General features: G+C 33.9%; 1 protein-coding gene across 1 annotated transcript in view; it reads left to right on the top strand.

Annotated features, from left to right (window-relative positions):
* LOC143200255 (neurotrimin-like) overlaps positions 1 to 24146 on the top strand; it is a 328665-nt gene that overhangs the window by 187648 nt on the left and 116871 nt on the right. Inside the window, exons 3-4 of the mRNA XM_076410681.1 lie at positions 11089 to 11296; positions 15567 to 15725. Of these exons, the coding sequence (XP_076266796.1) occupies positions 11089 to 11296; positions 15567 to 15725 (367 nt within the window). The remainder of the gene's footprint in view (positions 1 to 11088; positions 11297 to 15566; positions 15726 to 24146) is intronic.

The raw sequence follows: 24146 nt of genomic DNA on the forward strand, positions 1-24146 counted from the left end.
GCCTGTCCTCATTAATACATACTATTTCTTTCATTTTAATCAGTTAGTTTTTATTCCGAGTTACCATTTGTTTATTTATTTATTATTGAACTGATTTGATCTATGTTTGACATATGTTTCTTTTGGAGGCTTATAAGTGTAGCCAAACCACCGTAAACGTTGAATTCAGTCTTTGTATAAAGCTCGTATTAAATAACAAGTAAAAGTAATTTTAGGTAAGTATTAAACAATCTGGCCAGTTTCTATAAATTCGAAGAATGGCTCATTAGAAAAATACCAGTTTCATTAATCCTAATAATCATTAATTTTTACATGCTGAACAATACTTTTTTCCACTTTCATTTTCTTAATATTCCCATCTTCTCCAGAAGAATTATTTTATTGTCACATTGTTTTATTATTAATTATTATTATGTTGTTTTTAGTTCAATTATTTTCAATATGTTTCTATCTATTTAAGTTTAATTCCCCGAATAACACCATTTCAGAATAGTTGGCACTATTCTTCTAAGCAGAGTAACACTGTTTAATGTTTGAAGGATGGCGGGTTGATATTGTCTTTTGCTGGAAATGTTAGATAAACCTTTCAGCTTATTCAATTTGAATTGTTTAATTTTGTTTGAAATTTTAATTTTATGTCGTTAAAACTCACCTGATTGCAAATTCTTTTTTAATAATATGCAGAGGTATGGATTTTGCTTAAAAATATAAGCATATTATTAGTATATTATAAAAGCTCCAGATAATCCCTATCTACTAGAAATTCTAATGTCGTCCTTCAAGTCTAGATCTAAGATTACTCTTCAATTTTCGGTTCTCCACTATCTCCGGATAGTTATTTGTCTCAGGTCATTCTAATGCCCCCATTTCTAATATACTATTTTATCAATTCCTTAAAGAATAACTTTATTTTGATAACTTGTCTTTGTGTAACCCTAGAGTTTAACACCCTAGGTCCATATTGGCTCGAACATTCGTTTGTATAATAACAGTTTGTTGTGATATGATAATTCGAATTGTCATTCAATCAACTACTATATTTTTTGACCCTCATACCTTTTGCACTTGAATTTGATGTCTAGTTTCATGATCTAATATTTTGCTGTCTTGTTAATGCAAAACTAATAACCAAAACTAACTGACATATCAAATAATTTTTGTATGTGAAATGTTTTCGTAGTATTAAAATTTTGTTTACCATATATTGGCCCACTGAGTAATGTTATTGACAACTCTTTTTAACATATTTATAGCTACCTCAGTGTTGTTACTTGATATACAATAAGTACAATATTGGTTCAAAGACATATATATTACAGCCACATAGATTTGACAATCTGGCTCAAAGGACTTGGTAATTTAAAATGTTTATTTGTTGATGCGTTCTCAATTTCTGCATTGTAATTCTTATTACTCTCTGTTTGAGATATAAAATGTTAGTATATCTATATACCATATGCTTCAGCTTACATGAAAAACTTTACAGAAAACATTGCCACTAAATATATTCTCCTCATATCGACCTAAGGGATTGTTTAATTGTTTTTGTCTGTATTCAAATTGATAATCGGGGATAAACTTTATTATTCACCTTAGGATACTGATTATTATGTGTGGCCGGCCAATGTTACACTATAAATGTTCTGAAATGATTTTCTTTCGGCTCAAAATAAAAACAGTATTTTAACAACATTTCACTATAATCAGTATAGTGTTATTTGAGCTAATATTATAAAGCATAAAGGTGATGAAGTAAAATGAACATCTTATCATTTTTATTAATTCTGAACTTCAAACGGTATATAAACCGCAATTCGCAGCTTTAAAATTGTATTGGCCATATCTTGGCCCACCGCGTAATGTTATTGACAAATGTTTGTAACATATTTAGAGCTACCTCAGTGTTGTTACTTGATATACAATAAGCAAAATATTTTTACAAAGGCATCTATGGTACATCCACATAAATGGGTATCAAATCTAATTATTTGTCACAGTAACTTTTTCTGATTACCAGAATATTAAGATTTGACAATCTGGCTCAAAGGACTTGGGAATATAAGTAAGTGTTTATTTGTTGAGGCGTTCTCAATTTCTACATTATAATTCTTATTACTCTGAGTATGTTTGAGATATAACATATTAGTATATCTATATACCATATGCTTCAGTTTACAGGAAACTTTGCTACTAAATATATTCTCCTCATATCAGGATTGTTTTATTGTTTTTGTCTGAATTCAAATTGATAATCGGTGATGAAAAAAAAACTTTTATTATTCACCTTAAGATATTGATTATTATGTGTGGCAAATGTTATACTCTAAATGTTCTGAAATGCTTTTTTATCGGATGAAAAGGAAAACAGTATTTTAACAATATTTCGCTATAACCAGTATAGTTTTATTTGAGCTAATCAACAAAATTGATGCAATAAAATGAACATGTCATCATTTTCGTTAATTCTGAACTGGAAACGGTATTTAAACCGCAAAAACAACACTAAAAATAAAATAAAATTTGCCTTATAACAATGAATAATGTAGATAAACATACGAAGTCCGCTTATTGCTGGGAGATCCTCCTAACATAACATTTTCCCAGCTCGAATACCACAATTGATAGCCTATTAAGTCGTTTTATATTCGCATCTGTTCTATAAGATAAAACCCTCGATTCCCAACGTCCTAAAACTGTAATAAACTCAATGCTGGTCATGTCGCAATGGTAAAAGGTCATAAACCAATCATACCCCACAATAAATCATCTCGGTACTAACTGAGAAGGGAACGACAATGATATTAAACAAGATAATAAAACGCGTGTTATCCTAAATATTCCCAGGGCGATGAAATATGTACGGCCACCGATACCACTCGAATACTCGACGTCGTAGTTCGCACCCTTCCCACCCCCCATTGATAAAATTTAATATAGCCGACATTTAGGGTGCTCGAGGGTGGGTAGTTTCCATCAATATCATCTCAGTTCACGCGGAATGATTAAAAATCCCGATAAAATTGATTTAACCGATACGATTTCGTCAAGAAGAATGCAAACGGAAATGAGTAGGGGTTCTGTTCGGCAGGGGGTGTGGGTTAAGTTATTGTCTTGAAAGAGGGATTCAATATGGAATGTTTGTTTGCGAATGGCGAAAATGGAATATACTCTAGGGATTGTGGTAATGCTGCTCTTATTTCATTTGTTATTCGATAGTTTTCGCGTCGAGCTGGTAATTTAATGCTTTATTTTTCTATTTTTATTTATATAAGACTTGTGTTGTATATTATATATTTTATATTGATTTAATTTAGATCCTTATCGGTTTATATGAATGACGAATGGTGTGGCAATAACCCCAGAAGTGACATAGACTTCTTAGGAATTAATATGGTCGAATGTAATGAACTATGAATTAGACATTTCATAGTTCTACTTAGTTAAAGTTCTGATAGTGAATGAAGAAAAAAGAAAAGTTCTGAAAGAAATTTTTAACAAATTATTGGTTATATTCCATACAACCAAACCATATCTAATATATCGAAGTAGTACTTTATATAGAGTATAATCACTGTTTTTTACATTATTATTAGTTGGCGACAAGTGACCTAAAATCTAGTAATAATTTTCATGTATTAATGGTGCTATTTTTTTGTTAAATAGACCTAGATAAAAACTGCATAATACGGGGTGAAATAATTTGATTCCTTTATTCGAGTTGTAATATTTACGGTATTAATATATATATATATATATATATATATATATATATATATATATATATATATATATGGAGTCTCCCCTTATGTTTGTTTATTATACTCTCGATATCCTAATCAAAGTCGGTGAATATTCAGACTATGTTCTGAGAAAAAATGTTCCTAAAATATATCCGTAACTGAGTTCTGTAAATACATATGGGTTTCAGAACTTGTTTGTACATCAGCAACTTAATAGGTCAATTGAAAAGTCACCGGCCTGACCCATAGATGGCGCTACTAGAATTAAATTCATATGTTTTTTAGTTACCCCTAACCCTGGGAAGATGCGTGTACAAATTTGACAGCTGCCGAATCATTAGTTTGTGAATTATAGCATTTTGAGTGAAGCAACTTTTGTTATTGTCAAAGAAAATTATAAAAATGTATTTCGCTTGTTGATAAAATATTGCTTTTTGAAGGGAAAAATACAGTTGAAGCAAAACCTTGGCTTGATGCCGAGTTTCCGGAGACTGTCCTAGTAAAATCAACCAGATTGATCAACCATCAACCAGTTTAGACATGGTGAAAGGAGCATCGAAGACGGTGAACGCATTGCACGCCCAAAAGAGGTTGTTACCGACGAAAACTAAATGTGTACAACATATCATTTACGAATATTTGGGGATGAGAAAGCTCTGTGTAAAGTAGGTGCCCCGCGAGCTCACTTTTGACCAAAAACAATGACGTGTTGATGATTCGGAGCAGTGTTTGAAGATTATCAGGCGCAATAAACCCCAGTTTTTGCATCGATATGCAACAATGGATGAAACATGGCTCCATCATTTTACTCCAATTCAAAAGTCCTTTCCATCCGAGTGGACTTCATAAGATGAACCCGCTTCAAAGCGTGGGAAAACGCAACAGTCGGCTGGAAAGGTTTTGGGGTCTATATTTTGCGATGCGCATGGAATAATTTTCATTGACTATCTTGAAAGAGGAAGGACCATGAACAGCAACTATTACATAGCGTTATTGAACCGTTTGAAGGTTGAAATCGCCAAAAAAGGGCCGCATTTGAAGAAAAAGAAAGTGCTGCTTCATCAAAACAGTGCACCGTGTCAAAAATCTGTGAATTGGGCTTCGAATTACTTCCTCATCCACCGTATTCTCTAGATCTGGCCTCCAGCGGCTATTTCCTGTTCTCAGATCTCAAAAGAATGCTCACTGGGAAGAAAGTTTCGTTGAATGAAGAGGTGATCGCCGAAACTGAGACTTATTTTGAAGCAAAGGACAAATAGTATCGAAAAGTTCGAGGGTTGCTATAATCAGTGCATCACCCTTTAAAGAAATTATGTTGAATAAAAAAAATAATTTTGCCAAAAAAATGTGTTTTACTATGGTTGACCGGGAATTGTTCAATTGACCTTTTATTATATACAGATATATAAGATTTTCCTCGAACCAACCAACTCGAATTATTTTCTTTTTTATTTTAAGACAATAGATCATCAAAGATGTAATAGCAATCATGTATGTTTCCAGTACATGCAAAGATTTTAAAATTGCTACAAAGTCATATTCAGCTAACGCCACAGATAGGACTTGGGTCCGTCCTTCCTCCATGGTTTATATGTATACTTATAAAAAGAAAGGACCACAGAGTGACATCAATCCAGCTTTTGATCTAAGAAATTAAATCGTGATCACAAATCGAGCAAGCGTCAACTTCGTGAAAGTATAGATCGAGTTCATGACAAAAAAGAATCATTGCTTATCGATATATTCACACCCTTAAAATGCTTTAAAAGTATTAAATAAAGTATTGAACTATGTAGTTTTGACTTTTGACGTTTTTGCTATAATAATAAATTATAATGTTGTTGGCGAGACCAGCAAAATCTCTCTGGATTTCCTCGATCGCGACGTCTCTTGTGGAGATAGCTTGCTGGCTAGTCTTTTACCTCCTTGATTTGCTCAGGAGAATTGCAGGGGAGTTGGTGCTAAGATTCTTTGAGGTAACAGCGCGTGGCTCTTTCGCGGTAGTACCTTTTTGCATCATATAATATTGATAGATTGCTGGAACACTTGTCTGACATTTTTCTGTCTTTTTATATCGAGAGGGTGCCCGTATAAAGGGCAGTTAAAGTATTGTGTCGGCTGGCAGGTGCCTCTTTGGGATTCAACCCTTTCGTCCAGCAAATATTCAATTTTGAACATATAGTGCTTGTCTCTGGGCACTACAACCTGGGTGAGTTGGATGGTGATTCCGGATTTTGTCCGCCATCTGTATACGAGGGATGAATGGAGTCTCTTTTCCTGGAGTGTTTATTTACCTTAGTCATCTATTATCGGTTCCAGTAAGCCTCTGATGATGCCCTTGAGTTGTCTCTCCTGTGAGGATGCGAAGAATTTTAATGGATACCTCCTTTCCTCCAGGATCTTGGTTGCCAATATGTAGTTGTCAGCAGATTTGAGGTAGAATACCATTCCCTCGAGTCTCTGGTCTTTTAATATACGGACGAGTGCTATACATTTGGTTAAGTACCGTAGTGCTAATGGCTGGATTCCTCCATGCTTCTTTTGTGGTTTTGGGTTGGCATGTGTTGGTGATATTATTCCATGCGAAATATAATACTGTAGGAAATGTTATGTTTCTTGGTCCACTCTGTCTTGTGGTTGCTTTTCCTTTTCACTTTTCCTGATTTGCTCTTTTAATAATCCGTTTTCTCACGTGAGCTCATCGTTCAGTGTCTCTATCTGCTTTATAAGTAAGCATAGCTCCGAGGCATCATTATTCATGTCTTGGGGGGTTTTTATCCTTCCGTCCTTCCGTATAACTTTGGGTTGGGTTGTAGTAATTCATTGAATGTTCTTCTCATCGAATTTTCCATTTAGAAGGGGGTGATCATTAAAGAGCTTTCCATTTTCGGTGACTTATTTACTGGATCTTTATTGAACAATCATTCTCAGGTAGCCATGTGTATCGACACTTTGATGGTACCGACACTCTATTGGGTGGCGATCGGAGCTCTCAACATGTCTGTCCTCTTCGGACGCTCGAACTCGACTCCCTGTGCTTCTTGTCCCTGTACCACTGCCAAATTAACGCTGTTCCATGAAATTATTTAATGACCTTCTATATATACCAAGCACTTTCTATTATTTGTAAATAATTAGAGGCACTCGAATAAAAAAGGGGAAATCGATATGTATTTTTATTGACACATATGTCAGGCTAAAAGTATTATGTAAATGCGGGCGGGTATCGACAACGTTCGGCATATGTCCGCTCCCTTCCACCCCGCCAGCGCCTCATCATTGTATTCCGCCCTCGCCCTTGGTTTTAACGCGCGATTTGAGCGGCGGGATTGCAAGATTAAATATTTTAACGGAAAAGGGTCGCCCCGGAACAAAACTGCTCCCCGGCCGGTATCGGGGTTTGCCCGTCACAATCTTGTTGCGAGCGTTCCGTGGCGCCCGATCAATCGGTAAGGGTGAATGCATACGTGTGTGCGTGCGTCTGTATGCGGGGGTGGTGAAACGGGAACCATCCATTTGTGCCAGGGGTAGTCATTTTAATTGAAAACGATATTTATAGATGGTAATATTTGATGATGGCCCTGATATTTTTTCTTCGCTTCGAATTTCTTGATAAGGCAGTCAGATCAATTCTACATAGCAAGCGGAGAGTAATCCAACATAATACACTATATCTATGACTTAATTTTGAATGTTATAACAGATGACTGATTGGTATATGTTAAAGAAAGAAGTCTTAAAGACTACCGTGGGTACTTTAAGTGCTTCTGTAAAAACTGAATAGTGCAACGAGTGAATTGTCTAAAAATAGATGACGCCAGATAAGGATTTTCTCGCTGCTTTTACCCTCAGTATTATAAGATCTCAGAAAAAGAATGCTCGTTGGGAAGAAATTTTTGTTGAATGAAGAGGTGACCGCCGAAACTGAGGCTTATTTTTAAGCAATGTACTACAAAAATGGTATCGAAAAGTTCGAGGGTCGCTATAATCAGTGTATCACCCTTCATAGAAATTATGTTGAATAATAAAAATAATTTTGCCAAAAAAATGTGTTTTACTATGGTAGACCGGCAACTGTTCAATTGACCTCTTATTATATACAGATATATAAGAATTTTCTCGAACCAACGAACTCGAATTATTTTCATTTCTATTTTAAGACAATAGATCCTCAAAGACGTAATAGCAATTATGTATGTTTCCAGTATATGCAAGGATTTTAAAATTGCTACAAAGTCATATTCAGCTAACGCCACATATAGGACTTGGGTCCGTCCTTCCTCCATGGTTTATATGTATATTACTATACTTATAAAAAGAAAGGACCACAGAGTGACATCAATCCAGTTTTTGATCTAAGAAATTAAATCGTGATCACAAATCAAGCAAGCGTCAACTTTAAGGATATTTATACATGGTAATATTTGATGATGGCCCTGATATTTTTTCTTGGTTTCGAATTTCTTGATGAGGCAGCCAGATCAATTCTACATAGCAAGCGGAGAATAATCCAACATAATACACTATATCTAGGAGTTAATTTTGAAGGTTATAACAGATGACCGATTGATATATGTTAAAGAAAGAAGACTTAAAGACTACCGTGCGTACTTTAAGTGCTTGTGTGAAAATTGAATAGTGCAACGAGTAAATTGTCTAAAAATAGATGACGATGAGATAAGGATTTTCTCGCTGCTTTTACCCTCAGTATTATAAGACCTCAGAAAAAGAATGCTCGCTGGGAAGAAATTTTGCATATGTCGCATATGGCTTGCAGTTGCCATATGTTGAGCTTTAGTTTTTTCACCCTGTCTCAGTAATTGTCAGCCTTGAATCATAACATTTTATTCAATCTTAATTAAGCTATTTATTTCCTATTTGTCAACAACTTGCTTACGTTTCTACCATTTGTCAATATCTTCAGTGTGTCTGATTGAGTTCATCCAAACTGAAGATTTTATTGTCGACAATGCTTCTTTCCGTAAATCCAGGCAGTTCTGGTTTGAATATCCTTCACGACCAGAATGTCTTTGTGTGTATGTGTGTGTGTGTGTGTGTGTTATGGAGGAAGACGTAATAATTTGTGGCCATAATATTCAACAATCTAATATACCATGTATATTTTCTAAGGCTTATTTTTTAAGGCAAATCCTAATAGGTAGTCATTCCAACGTTTACCTTTTTGCGACAATTTTTGTTGTCTTTACAGTAAATTTATTATCATCTTGCCATAAGTGACCCAGTGTACCATTCTGAAATATCCATGTCTCATCTAAATATACAAATTGATATAATTATTATTATTCCTTATAGTTTTTTCTTGGAATTTTTATTTGTTTTTAATATTTGTATTCTTTTAAAAGCATTGTCTAGAAGTTCCATTAAACCCCTTCGTGCGTTATCTTTAAATCACTTAAATCCTATATTATCCAATAATGTATGAGGGGATGTTCTACATCCTTCTTACAGCTGCATATCTTTCAGCTTTTTATGGGTACTTTCCAGGCTTCCAACAATTTTTTATGAAATAATTGTATGCTTCAATTGAAAAAACGATTTGCTATTTCATACTATTTGATTGATGTCTTATATTTGCCCTCTGATACTACTAATATCAAGCTGATCTTGATTCGACTACCGTTTCGCATGAAGATGGTTTCTTTCTGGTTAATTGAAGGTTATATCGTTCTTTATTTTTTGAGATATTTTAATGACCGTACTAATATTCAATGCAGCTCTAATAAGTTAAAAATATTTTCAGTTAAACCTTAGCAATTAATATTTGACAGTAAAAATGCTTACCTCTCTAACACATTGTACTGGCAAGAAGGGGCATCCTCTATATCGTTCCTGTTCGAAATAGCTGGTTACAGACGCAATCAGTTCTTGACTCTGATCGTGAAACTTTTGCGGAATTTTAAATCAGTAATAATAATAAATTTGTTAAAACAAAGTATTAAACAACGTTTGCCAATTTATAACAGTTATAATATTTTGAAGAATTTTGCATGGGTTTGATAAACGAACGACCGAATGCAACGGTTACATGTTTGAACTTATCAACAGCATTCATCTCTTTTTAAATAGTACCAAACGAGAAGGAAAAATATTATCTGTCTGTATAACGAATTTACAACTTTCGAAAAGCACATATTGATGACGTGCGTCACTAGTGCTTTGAATAGACTACAAGTGTTTCCGTATTATAGAGTTACATGAAATTTTACATTAAATGACGTAGATTTAGATCGTTACATTCGTAGATGTACAAAGTTAATTTGATTTCGACAAAAGATATTGTCAATCATAGATAGGAAAACGTGATATCGTAGACCTAAAATATACATGTGCTGGTAAAATTGTCTCCAAGTACTGGTGATTTTATTTATTTCAGCACACGTATTTTCTCATTTTCTCTAGGCCATATTATAGCCGACTAAAATACGAATGAATGATTGGGGAGAACATTTTAGCCCATTTTTGTTCTCAAACTTTGGAAAAATTTGCAGATCTGATACTACAATTAATTTTAGAGACTCGTGGTATTTCGAATATATGCCAAATAGATAATTGGCAGTTGTTTTAAAAGTAAGGCCGTTTAACCTAGAAAGTATAATGTTGGTAGAAGATCTAAAGTATATAAAACAAAGGATTGAAATAAAATTTTATAAATTTTTTATAATAAATATTTTATATATACTGTCTTTATTGTAGAAAACTGATGAAGTGATATTATGCATCATAACATTAAAAGCTACATTGTTTAATTCTTAACCAAAAAATATTATTCTGCCTGTCGTATTCAGTATATGTAGGCCATATACGACTACCAATTATATATATCGATAACTTGTAGTTAAACCTCCTGAAGAATCTTAAAGTCGAGTCGATACTTAGATACATGCAAGCGATGAATATTCCATCGCAAAGTCTGTCTACGTCCGTATATCTCTCGTCTTGCCTAATACTTTCCATTAAATATATCACACCTGTTTAACTGTATAAACGTAGAAAGGTGCAACTTAAACCATCAAAACCTATTTGCGCTTTCTACATTTTATGGCCTCCTAATCTCAGCGCCAACTGAAAACTAGGGTTTAAATTAATACAAAAAAACACTTACAAAGGTGAGATACATTATATTTGTACCAATGTCCATGGGATAACAACAATAAAAATAATATGCATTCCGTATTAGATTTGAAAATCAGTTGACTCAAGGAATAATTATTTGTTCATATTAACGATATTATTAAACTTAAAACGAAATGGTAATTGTTATAAATAATATAGAAATATACGTTTGGTACAAAACAGGACTGCTAATCTGTAAAACATAAATTTGCAGGTGGCTTGGCTACGAGTAGACACCCAGACTATCTTGACCATTCATACTCACGTTATCACGAAAAATCACCGTATTGCCGTTACGCAGGTGGAGCACCGTAGCTGGTATCTGCACATACGTGATGTCAGGGAGTCGGATAAGGGCTGGTATATGTGTCAAATCAACACTGACCCCATGAAAAGCCAAATGGGTTATTTGAATGTCGTCGGTAAGTCTTTCTCGTATTTTTCTTATTTTAGTTAAATTAGTGTGAGATTAAAAAAGTGTAAATTTGTAAAAGTCCCCTTCCTACCATACTAAAACACATTTCTGACAAAATTAGTTTTTTTAATTCAACATAATTGCCTTCAAGGGTGATACACTGATTATAGCGACCCTCCAACTTTTCGATACTATTTTCGTGGTACGATGTGTCCTTTGCATCAAAATAGGCATCAGTTTCGGCGACCATCTCTTCATTCGACAAAAATTTCTTTCCAGCGAGCATTCTTTTGCGATCTGAGGACAAGAAATAGTCGCTGGGGGGCAGATCTGGAGAATACGGTGGGCGAGGAAACAATTCCCAGTCCAATTCATGGATTTTTGCCATCGTTTTCACTGAGTTGTGACACGGTGCATTGTACACTTTCTTTATCTTTAATTGCGGCCGTTTTCGACGATTTCGCCCTTTAAGCAGTCCAATAACGCTATGTAATAGTCGCTGATGAAAATAATTCCATGTGCATCCCAAAATACAGACGCTATAACCCAGGCTACTACTACGTTTTCCCACGCTTTGGAGCGGGTTCGTCGTGTGTAGTCCCCTCGGATGATTCTCGATTAGACTTCGCAGTGGAGCCATTTTTCATCCATTGTCATATCGATGCAAAAACTCGGGTTTACTATGTTTGATCACCTTCAAATACTGCTCTGAATCATCAACTCATCGTTGTTTTTGTTTAAAAGTGAGCTCGCGCGGCACCCACTTTGCACAGAGCTTCCTCACACCCAAATATTCGTGAATGATATGATGTGTACATTCAGTTGATATCTTCAGAGTGTCTATTATTTCATTCAATTTCAATTTACGGTAATCCAAAATCATTTTGTGTATTTTTCTAATGTTTTCATCGGTAACAACCTCTTTTGGGCGTTCACAGCGTTCACCATTTTCGGTGCCGATTTCACCACGTCTAAACTTAGTATACCAATCCTTGATGGTTGATTTTCCTGATGCAGTGTCAAGAAACTCGGCATCAACCCAACTTTTTGGTTCAACTGTATGTTCTTCCTTCAAAATGCAATATTTTATCAACACGCGAAATTCCTTTTTATCCATTTTTTCTCAATAACAAAAGTTGCTTCACTGAAAGCGCTATAATTCACAAACTAATAATCCGACAGCTGTGAAATTTATACACGCATCTTTAGAGGGTTAGGGCTAAGTAAAAACTAAAATTGACTTGCTATATTGAATAGATGCCAAGTTTCTGACTTACATCACATTTTTAGTTACCAGATAATTCCATTATATTTTTTACGTGCTTTAATAATCCCCTGTCTTGGTAATTCCTCCCACTTGGAGTTTCTTTAAATTAAATTCATATTTTATTATCAACAATGTATTATTCACTGATTTTCTGCCTCAGTGAGTCCATATCATGATGCGTTTCTCATCTTTTAAGTAGTGCCTACCTAACCATACACAATATTACCATAAAGTTATACGTACATAGTTCTGTGGTCTAGAAATTCTTCACCAACTCCTTGATGTTTCATAATATATTAATTGGCCAATCGAGTAGATTTCCCCATATCAGTCTCCAGTATTGTTTTTCTACGTTCTCTTTTATTTAAGCTAATAAATACTAATAAGAAAATCCGCTCAAGACACGACTGTAAACATTACCGCGTGTCTATTCTAATCAAACACCTTCATTATATCCTTATATTTTGTGGCTGTTTTAGAAATACATTCAGCATTTCAAATATTTAAAGACTTGCGGCATTGACGGAAAATCTATTGAAAACTATGCAACAGCATTTATCAGCGAGAACTCTGAAGCAATTATAAAGATAACGTCACTCCAAAAGTGGAACTCGTCCTAAAAGATTTTTAATTAAACATTTTTTTCCGCTGTTGTTGGAGGGACTTTAATTTATTTACGTAGCAACGAGCGAACAGTTTCGACCATTTGACTTTCGTTCTGTCGAGCAGACACGTCTAAAACTAGAATTAAAGAATGTTTAATTGAGTTGGGGCGAAGTTTGTTTAGTCGATGCCGAAGGAAATAAGGCGTGTTCACAACTTTCGACTCGGCGGAGTTGGTGTCACGTATTGTCGATCGCTCATGCGTGAAAATAATTACTCCATAATCGGGATTATCATTATTATTGCTGAAAGAGAAATGTATGTATTCAGCCGAGAACGACAACATTCTGACGGAACCAATAACGTTATACCGACGCCGTTCTGAGTTTGAATGAACTTTTAATTTGATATTAAAGGCTGCGGAATTATACCTTTCGTTCGTAGTTTCGGGAAATTACCATCACAGCGAGTTCGGTCTCTTTTTGTTATTACTCATTAGTACTGAACGCACAATTCGTAGAAACATTTTTTAAATTTCATATTAAAAATAGTTTTGGAGAAAAGTAATTTCATGACTTTTGAAATTTCATGATAGTGTGTTGGTGTCGTTTTAATCGATAACACTTTGTCACTTCTTTTAAAGCCATAATTTCGCCACTTTAGAGTTTCTGAGCCTTATGAGGAAAACTACAGCAAATGATTTTTAAAAGCCAGAAGAAGAAGTATAGCCATTAAGAGATTTCTGCGGTACGGTCTGGGTTATAGGGTGGGTGAATCCAAAGTGTTTTCCAACAAATCTCTCCAAAATTATAACAAGACCCTAAAAATATGTAATCTAATGTTGTTCAGGGAAATGAAAGATAAACAGAGAGAAAACGTTATAAAATATAATTTACATTAACATTCTAGTACAGCAGCTACATTGGTTTGGTTTGGTTTGGTAGTGTAGTATTACATATTACTTATTATATTTATATTGTAGCCTTTTTTACACCATTTACTATGAGGTTTAGGAGCATTCTTTAATGTAGTGGTACGCTCTGTTTGAGTTCTAGTGCACCTAAATAACAATTTTTTTTAAATAACAATTTATTAAATAACCACTCTTATATTTTTTTTTATTAGTAAGGTATTTCATTTTTTTTTGAGAACATAATTACTTTTTTACGTTTAGTTCTTGTTTCTTTCGTTACTGTGTATCTCAAGATTCCTTATCAAATCTCATTGATATGAGTATACTTCTTAATAATAGATTTATCCTGTTATCTATAATAGTTAGTAATACTAATACATATCTTAGATCATTGAGGAAATTTTCATTCAGCCACTGTCAATTGCACTACCAGAGTCCCTGTTCAAGTCAATTACTAAATTGTTAATTTCTAATTTATTGAAAACTTGCTCACGACTCCAACACTTGTTAATTTTTCTTCCGAATCTGTGATCGGGCTATTCAAAACCGAAGGTGTTATTGTAGACAATTCTTTCAATAAGTCTAAACAATTCTCGTCTAAACAACTGCGTGATATGGGGATGCCTAAATACTCCCATATAAATCCAATAGGACTAAATTTGCAATGAAGAATGGCGAAATAATCTTTGCCATATTTTTCCTCACATTATCCACAATGAATCTTTTTAAGGACCGTTTATTAAAAAAGTATATTACACAAAAAAATAGACATAAAATATTTAATTTATATCTACCGAATAAGAAATTGTAACAGTTTCGCAAAAATCCTCATATTCTTGAGTTTTTGATAAATACTTCCGATATTAACAGATTCATTTGATATAATTTTATTAAACTATGGTTATATGAAAAACATAATATCCAAAAATGTGCAGCAAAAAGATACATCAAACTCAAAAATACACTCAATAACACTTATTCGCTTAATACTTAGGTAGTTATATTATACCATTTTATTGAGGTATAGGTAATAAAATTGATCTTCGACATTATTTCAACAGTACTTTCACAGTACAACAAAAATCATGAAATTATTGACATATAATCACTAAATAAGTTAAAATGTCATTACAATACAGACTTGTGATCATTGATATTGTTAAATATGTGATTTTGCGTCGATGCAAGAGCTAGTGTAGCAAAGAGGAAGAACAGTTATTAGAGTTCGCTGTAACTTGTATCGAGTCTCTATAAAATACCAGGGATAATAATAAAGTTTCTCTTTTGTTCCAAGGCCATAAGCGGTGTTATTAATTCCGTCCCATCCCGAATCATAAATGATTCGTAGCAAATGTAATAACATCCTTTTCTATTCATAACTTACAAGAAATAATTGAAAGTCTGCATCATAAAATAAAATTATATACTATAAGGATGACATATAGTTTGGTCTTATATTACGTGATTATATTAATACATATAATTATTTTACAGTTCCTCCAGATATCCTGGATTACCCTACTAGTGCCGATATGGTCGCCAGAGAGGGATCGAACATCAGTTTGAAATGTGCTGCAACAGGTTCTCCAAAACCTTCAATAACTTGGCGACGAGAAAGTGGAGAGCTAATTCCCCTTAGTACTGGCGATGAAGGTAAGTGACATGACTGTTTATTAGGGCTCTACTTTGTGGACTTCCGAATAAATTATTGTTCGCTATATGTAACTGATAAGTATAATAAAATATATCTAGGGTATGTAGACGGGCATCTGGTTTGACAATGGTCTGCACAAAGGTTGTTCATGTGGCGTTTTCTGAGGTTGCGGACTATACCAATCAGCTGCAATCAACCGATGGCCAATGTTTTATTAAATGCGCGTTATCGAATTAATTAGTGTTGGTTACTTTAAATTTTAAAAATAAAACTGAAATTAATTAATATTCTCTGTTTAAATAATCACTGTTTACAAACAAAATGTTAATTACGCCTTATATCTAACGATTATCCGATTTTTTATATTCAATATTTTAATCAAGCCTTTTCGATCAAAGTGGAACCCGATTTATGCAGAACTATGAAAATTCGACTAAAAAATTCTTATTCTAGCTATAAATATCTAGTACTATTCTACCACAAAATCTGTGTGTTAAGGCATTATGATGTACTCGTACTTTAGAACACGCAATGATTCAAAATCTCCAGGGACACCAACATTAAATTTTCTAATAAAAAAAATAAATTGAAATATTTCTGACGTTAATATTGTTTAAAGATTTTTACTGAAATTATAATATGGCATTTAACTTTTACCTCGCTTGATCAGGAAATAATACGGAAACAATGCAGTATTTTTTACCAAGAGGCTTCTTATATTGAAATAATAAATGAGAAAGTAAGTTTAAAAATCAAGCCAAGTTTAGTTTAAAGAAGACTTGAATCTTCCCACATATGCTTTTCAGTTGCTACGTTCAAAGCTCAAACACCGTAATTTACTTCTACCAGGAGTATCTTCCTCCTGGTTTAGATATCTAATCTATTTCACTTCTTACCTTTCCAAAGAGAACAACAGTTTGTTAACCAGTTATACAATCAACACCACAGGACTTGACAGATGAAAGTAAGGTTAATATTTCCATATATACATATATAAAGAAGCCTTAAAACGGTACTGCCCTACAAGGGCTTTTTTGGTTTCCATTCGCCTAGATAATTTCGTAGACCTCAAAGAGGAACCTATACGATCTTGGAATTAGTTTCTAATTATAATACGAAGACCATTGTTGTCAGGTGAGATTTTAAAATACTGTAAAAGTTCCCTAGAAAACAAACTGGGTTTATCAAATTTCTGTGTTTTTTATTTATGCAATAGCAGAGACCGAGTAAATTATTGGTCCAAGAAGAATTGGCGCTGAAACAACTTAAAGTTGGTGAAAGGAACGTTCTCCAAGAAGTATCGATATCGGCACATAAAACTCTTTTACTACTACTATAAAGTTGGGATTGATGAAATAATTGCTAAGATTACATCAAAAATATAATTTTAAGGTTTTCTGTCATAAACAAAGGTGAAGGAAGCTGTTTTCGTCGGATCAAACATTTGATGGCTTATAACTAATTCGCCAAGACCATTATGCATCTTCAAAAGGCATATTTTGCAGAAATCATAGAGAAATTATTTGGCAATTATTAACTATAATATAATATTAATAATATTAATTAATAATTTGTCATTAAGACTCGAGATACAAACACACCGCCAAATAATGCTAAAAGCATCTCGATCTTTAGGTTGACTAATAAGTCTAAAATTACATTTTCTCCATGATAATGGCATGGATCACTTTCCGGAAAATTTGGAAGATATGAATAAAGAGCAAACTGAACGATTTCTCTAGACAATGAAAGCGTCTTGAATATCAGACTATGCTGGACGCTTCAATGGTCTTTCAGATTCTTTCAACGCAATGTCGTCCTTTGACAAAAACAAAGTAACTTTTAGATTCAGCACACCAGAAACCATAAAGATTACGCCACAAAATCTAAACAGCTGATAGGCTTATTTTCAGATATGTGTTATTGCGAAAAATATAAATAACAAGTTTCAGTATGGCTCTACAAAGGCTCGTCAGTATTTTGCGGTCTATTTCAGAGGCTAGAGGCGACCTTAGTATCTCGTCAAGTATGATCAATAATACCTTATATTTGATTCCAATTCCAACTAAAAATAACCATAACCATATACAACTTTAAATTAAATATTTATATGAAATTGAAACAGAACTGAATTAATGCATTTGCGTACAGCAAAATACAGTTTTTAGAGTTAGTTTTCAGCCTACTCTCATATAACCAAATCATGTTAAATTTGAATCTGATTATTGACAATTGCGCAACAAAAATTCCTGCAAAAATATTGTATGTTCCACACATCACTCTGTCATATTTCACCAATCGGAATTCTATCAATATTGCAACGGATATATAACAAAACAGCGTAAAACAAACGAAAATTGGTATTTATAGGCCTGATAAATCCGCCCTGAGCAATTCCTCGAGCGTTATTACAGGCGATTAAAATTGAGGTTAATATAATTGTTGGTATATGAATAGTTTGGTTATAGGTGAATTCAGTATACATTGATTTACTCTCGTTGACTTATTCCTCATGTCAGTCAACATTACAACACTTTTTTATTTTAGGAAACTAGGACCGTATTGTCGATAAATTTTTAAAGATGATAGTACACCAGCAGACAAAAGTTAAACTGTTTGCAAATTATGCAATATAAAACTTATAACGGAATTAAAGCTACAAACAACCCTTTATAAGCTTGACTGCTGATTGTATGGAAATAGTAATAGTTTTTTTTTAAATATATTTTGTGGTTTCCTTTTTACCACCAACTGCTTAATGTGGGCTTTTAACCACGGTCTTACCAAGCCTGGTTAATGACGTGACTAGGGTCATATTCCTGGCCGGATTTTTCACTCTCGCCTAGGGACATTTACAAACGTTAAACAATCACAAACACAAATTTACGACCATGGCCCAGTAGAATTCGAACCCGCGACTATCGCAACAGCAGGAGGACTGTCCTACCGCCTTTACCACTGCGCCCACCAAGCTACCTAGTCAAAATTTGATGCAATGAAAAGGAAAGACCTGCTTAGACAGAACTAAAATTATAAGATTGATAATGTAACAAACTGGAAATAGCCCCAGTAGAGGAATATTTGGTGACCATGATAGAGAAAAAATTGCAGTTTAGATAACTAAAAAAAAAGTTTTTTCTAGCGGACGTTGAAATACATTCGTATCTATGAATAAATTATGAGAATGATAATCTTTAACCATTTAAATAAGTTGTCTGCAGTGTTGATTAACATTGGATTACTTCTACTGTAGAATTACATACATTGTGAATTGCACAAAACCGAGAAAAGACAGCTACACTATAAGAACATTGCCAGAATAAGAGATGTACTAGTGTCAAACTGCTTGTCTGTAAATTTAAAAAAATGTTATAATAAAATGTAGTTATTTTTATGTAAAAATATTGAAGAATCTGTTAACGGATACACTTTATAGGTAGGATATAAGAACCGAAGGAAAACCCGTAGCAAACTAACAAAGATTCCTTCTAAATACGGGATCGGGATCGGGACGGGATGTAAATGTGGGTGAACCGAAAGAGAACTGAATTATATGCTACAAAATACAGTTTTTGAAATTTTCAAAATACACCCTCATATTATCTAAACATATTAACTTTGAATCCTATTATAGGCAATTACGCAAAAAAATTAATTCCCGAAAAATGTTGTATATTCTGCACACCACTTCGTCATATTTCACCAATCGGTATTCTATCAATATTGTAACGAACATATAACATAACAGCGTAAAAAAAACGAAGATTAGTATTTATAGGCCCGATAAATCCGCTCCGAGCAATTCCTCGAGCGTTATTACGCGCGATAAAACTGATGGTTCGACTAAATTTAATAAAACGACGCTCGAAACGTCTACCCCTTTTTTGCCGTCCACGTTCGGGAGAGGCCCCGGAATAACGCCAACGGAAAAAGGGGCGTAATGATGGAGAAAGAGGTCGTATTTTTATTTGCCGCCCCGTACCATCATAAACGTCTCTGTTTGCCATCGTAAATAAAAACAAAATGTAATTTTAACGTGGAAGCATTTGCTTCACGCAATTCTTGAATTTCCCCGGTACCACACTGATATTTATTAATAAAAGGACGCGAGCGTTGGGATGCGCAGGGACAAATGGACGGGGTCAGGGGGAAGGCGGGTGGTGGTGTTGGCGTCGAGGTAGGGCGCCCTCTCTTTCACCGACAAACGCACAATATTTATTGTTTATTAAATACAATGCGGCTCAATAAAATCGCTTTAAATTTTAATTATGACGGTAACAATAACATTTATTAGGCGACGTGGCGGTAAAATCTGATTTTCTTTAATGAATTCCCCCCATCGGCCGCGGAATATCCTGAAAATGTCTAATTTTATTGTGATGGACTAATTAATTTTTTATGGGGTTTTTGTTCGAATTTTAACATCAGGGGATGATAATTTATCATATCGGTGGATTAATTATTAACGAAAAGAGAAGCCATATTGTTCTTTATTTTAAATTCGAATTGGACGAAAGCGAAGTGGCGATTAAAACTATTATTGGGATAATCGATATAACCGACACAGAATATTTTCAACTGAAAGATTCGGTGAACAGAAAATTGTCTCCTGACAACTCAATTGAAGAGTTCCCGGCCTGACACATAGATGGCGCTACTAGAAATAAATCCATATGTTTTTTAGTTAGACCTAACCCTCAAAAGATGCGTGTATACATTTGACAGCTGTCGGACATTAGTTTGTGAATTATAAAATTTTTGAGGGCGAGCAACTTTTGTTATTGTGAAGAAAATGATAAAAAGGAATTTCGCGTTTTCATAAAATATTGCTTTTTGTAGGGAAAAATACAGTTGAAGTAAAAGCTTGGTTTGATTATGAGTTTCCAAACACAGCCCCAGGAAAATCAAAAATCAAGGATTGGTATGATAAGTGAGCAGTGGACGCCCAAAAGAGGTTATTACCGACGAAAACATTTAAAAAATCCACAAGATGATTTTGAAGGACTGTAAATTGAAATTAAATGAATACATAACATACATTCATACATTCTAAAGATATCAACTGAACATGTACATCATATCATTCACGAATATTTGGATATGAGAAAGCTCTCTGCAAAGTGGGTGCCGCTCGAGCTTACTTTTGACCAAAAACAACGACGAGTTGATGATTCGGACCAGTGTTTGAAGATTATCAAGCGTAATAAACCCAAGTTTTTGCGTCGATATGTGACAACGGATGAAACATGGTCCCATCCGAAGTCCAAGCGACAATCCGAGTGGACTGCACACGAGGAACCCGCTCCAAAGCGTGGGAAAACGCAAGAGGTGGTTGGCAAGGTTATGGCGTCTGTATTTTGGTATGCGCATAGAATAATTTTCATTGACTACCTTGAAAATGGGAGGACAATCAACAACGACTATTACATAGCGTTATTGGACCGTCTGAAGAACGAAATCGCCGAAAAACGGCCGCATTTGAAGAAAAAGCAAGTGCTACTTCACGAAGACAATGCACCGTGTCACAAGTCAGTGAAAACAATTTCAAAAATCCATGAATTGGGCTTGAAATTGGTTCATCATGCACCGGATTCTCCAGATCTGGCCCCCAGCGACTATTTCCTGTTCTCAGATCTCAAAAGTGTGCTCGATGGGAAGAGGAATGAAGAGGTGATCACTAAAACCTAGGCCTGTTTTGAAGCAAACGACAAACCGTACTGCAAAAAGGGCATCGAAAAGTAGGAGGGTCGCTTATCACCATTGAAAGGAATTATGTTGAAGAAAACAAAATAATTTTGCCAAAAAAAGTGTTTTGCTCTGGTAGGCCGGCGACTTTTCAATTGCCTTGTTACTATTACAACAGCCATTTGTTGTGAGACGACAGTAAAAAGATTCCACAGAAAGTGTTGATCGGTCAGAACTGCACATCCGTATTTGTTGTAATCTAGCCTGACATATTTCACAGCTACGCATCCGTTTCTATATACGCCTTGTTATTTACGAGAGTTGTGGTTTGAAGTCATATTTAGGTTAATTTTAAATTTATATTTTGTTAATTTAATATTGTTATTTATTGTTTCAAAGGAATTATTAGGAATTATTTGTAAAATATTATCATTTTATAACACTAATTTTGTAGATTGTTATGGAACAAAAGATATATTTTTATGTTAAATGATAGGAAACAGAATTTATTTGAAGATTGTGATAAAGGTAAGAATGAAAAATGGTCGTATTACTCTACTTTTTTTGTTTATTTGTTATTATACTCATATCTTACTGACTTTACAGATATTTTAAAAGATGAAAAAATCTAAATGTTTAAATGAAGTGTCATTAAATTTGAGGTTAGCGTAAATATAACATGTACATAACAGAAACTGGCAGGAATAAATTGATAACAGAGGTTTTGAAGCTTTGTGATTTATTATTTCTTTCGGTTTATGTAACTCCTCGGAGATACATAACATTGTTTTTGGAGATACATATGGTTTTTGGAGATAAACATTTATAATGTTAAGCTTTAAATCAATTATTAGTTAACTCTTTCTTTGCATTGTATGGAGAAGTGCAATATTAACTGTTTTATAGTAGGTATTAAGAAATCAACGAAGTCGTAAAAGTACAAATAAAATGTTGAATGAAGTTAAATCTTTATTGTACGCAAAAAAGGTGCTGGTCTTTCTATAACTGATACTAACCCCAAAATAATGATGTTAAAAAGGATATCCTTCTCTATATCCTAGGAATACCGAATTATTATGATGAAATTGTACAAATATTTACTTTTAAACATAGTTATTAGTGTATGTGAAGGATCACCATATTGAACATGTTTAAAATAAAATTTCTAAAAATGTGCTCTAATTTTTTTTCTATTCTTAATAATGGTCCCTGTAATGTTCCCACAAAAAAAAAGATTGAAGACGCACTAAATCAGCCAAAATATCTCTTCCCTCCATTATGTACAAATAAAAACGTCTTTTCATTCCAACAAACCTTTTTACCTGAAATTTTAAAATAGTGTGGAATCCTAGACATAAAATTCAACGTCACTTCTCCATCCATACGTAAGTAGGTCTAATGGCGGTTCTGTTTCACTTTTTGATTTATGTGCAATTCGCAGGCGTCGGCAATTTTGATATATAAATATTAAATAACGCTTTAAAATTGAGACGAATGTTACCGTGCGGTCCTGTACATAAAAGGGTGGAAACTGACTGAAACGCTGAAGCGTATTTGTTCGCGTCAGGAATTAATGTCATATTTGCAGGAGTTGTTTAACTATGTATTTCGCGTTGTCGCAACGCGTTACATTCAAATAACGTTTAAATAAAAATTCTACGTTCCGCTGTTATTTTAATATCGTACTCAGTCTACTGTTATGTTTATTAGATTTTTTTTTGAATTAGCAAGAATGTGATAGCTAATTATATTTGCATTATTAACTGTTATAACTCTGTAATTATCTGTAATATATTAATGTATGGTCGCTGATTTCTCTTTCAAATATCAACCGATTTTCAAAATTCGTTTTTTATTCGAAAGAGTGCTTCGAGGTGGTCCTATTGAAACCAAGTCAGGATCTGATGGGCGGAAAGGGGGGTAAATCGATGGAAAATCTGAAATTTCAAAAGCACGTGCAATGTTTTCACATATTTTTTATCTAAAATAATCAGATATTGGTGTATGATGTTATTGCTGACCTGATGTGACGAAAAATCGGAAGTACTTATTGTTATCAGTGTAAAAGTCCGTCAATTTTAAGCTGGCTTTTAATTATCATATGAGGCGTCGTATAAACATTGTAGGCAAATGTTTCTGTGGTGTAATGGTTAGAATGTTAAGTCCACACGCGGTGGTCCCAACAAGGCAGCAACTTCTTTGTTCTAGTTTGATTGGAACATTTTTCAGATCACCTCGACCAGGTGGCAGAGCCCATTCCCTGAAACGTTCCTTATTTTCAATCATTGTTTCTTTATTCCTATATTTCTTCATACGGGCTGTACTTTTACTTGGGATATCCATTATAATATTTAATAAAATAACTTTGTAATTTATTGAGTAAATATCTAACAATAAATAGAAAAATATAATGTTTGTTTTAGCAAAAGATTAAATAGACTTCATAAAATAAATAAACGATCTGAAAAATATTGTGACTTAGATTTTCTGTGGGCAGAATAGATGCGACTGACTGCCAATGTCTGGTCAGATTTTGAATAGACTATCCGTCCAGTGGCACCAACAGTAACTTGTTGGTTCAGAAGTGGACACTCTCTTCAAACATCGGATATGCATTATTGATGATGATGGAATACATATATTATTCGTTCTCGGGTTTTGGCATGATCTAAACTTGATTCAAGATGTTATCCTATTTATTTAAAAATAATAATGTTTAAGTTTAATGAGGCTAC

The sequence above is a fragment of the Rhynchophorus ferrugineus genome, unplaced genomic scaffold (assembly GCF_030347505.1).
Source record: "Rhynchophorus ferrugineus isolate W39M unplaced genomic scaffold, kcgeb_rfMv2 rfM1, whole genome shotgun sequence".
Taxonomy (NCBI): Eukaryota; Metazoa; Arthropoda; class Insecta; order Coleoptera; family Curculionidae; genus Rhynchophorus; species Rhynchophorus ferrugineus.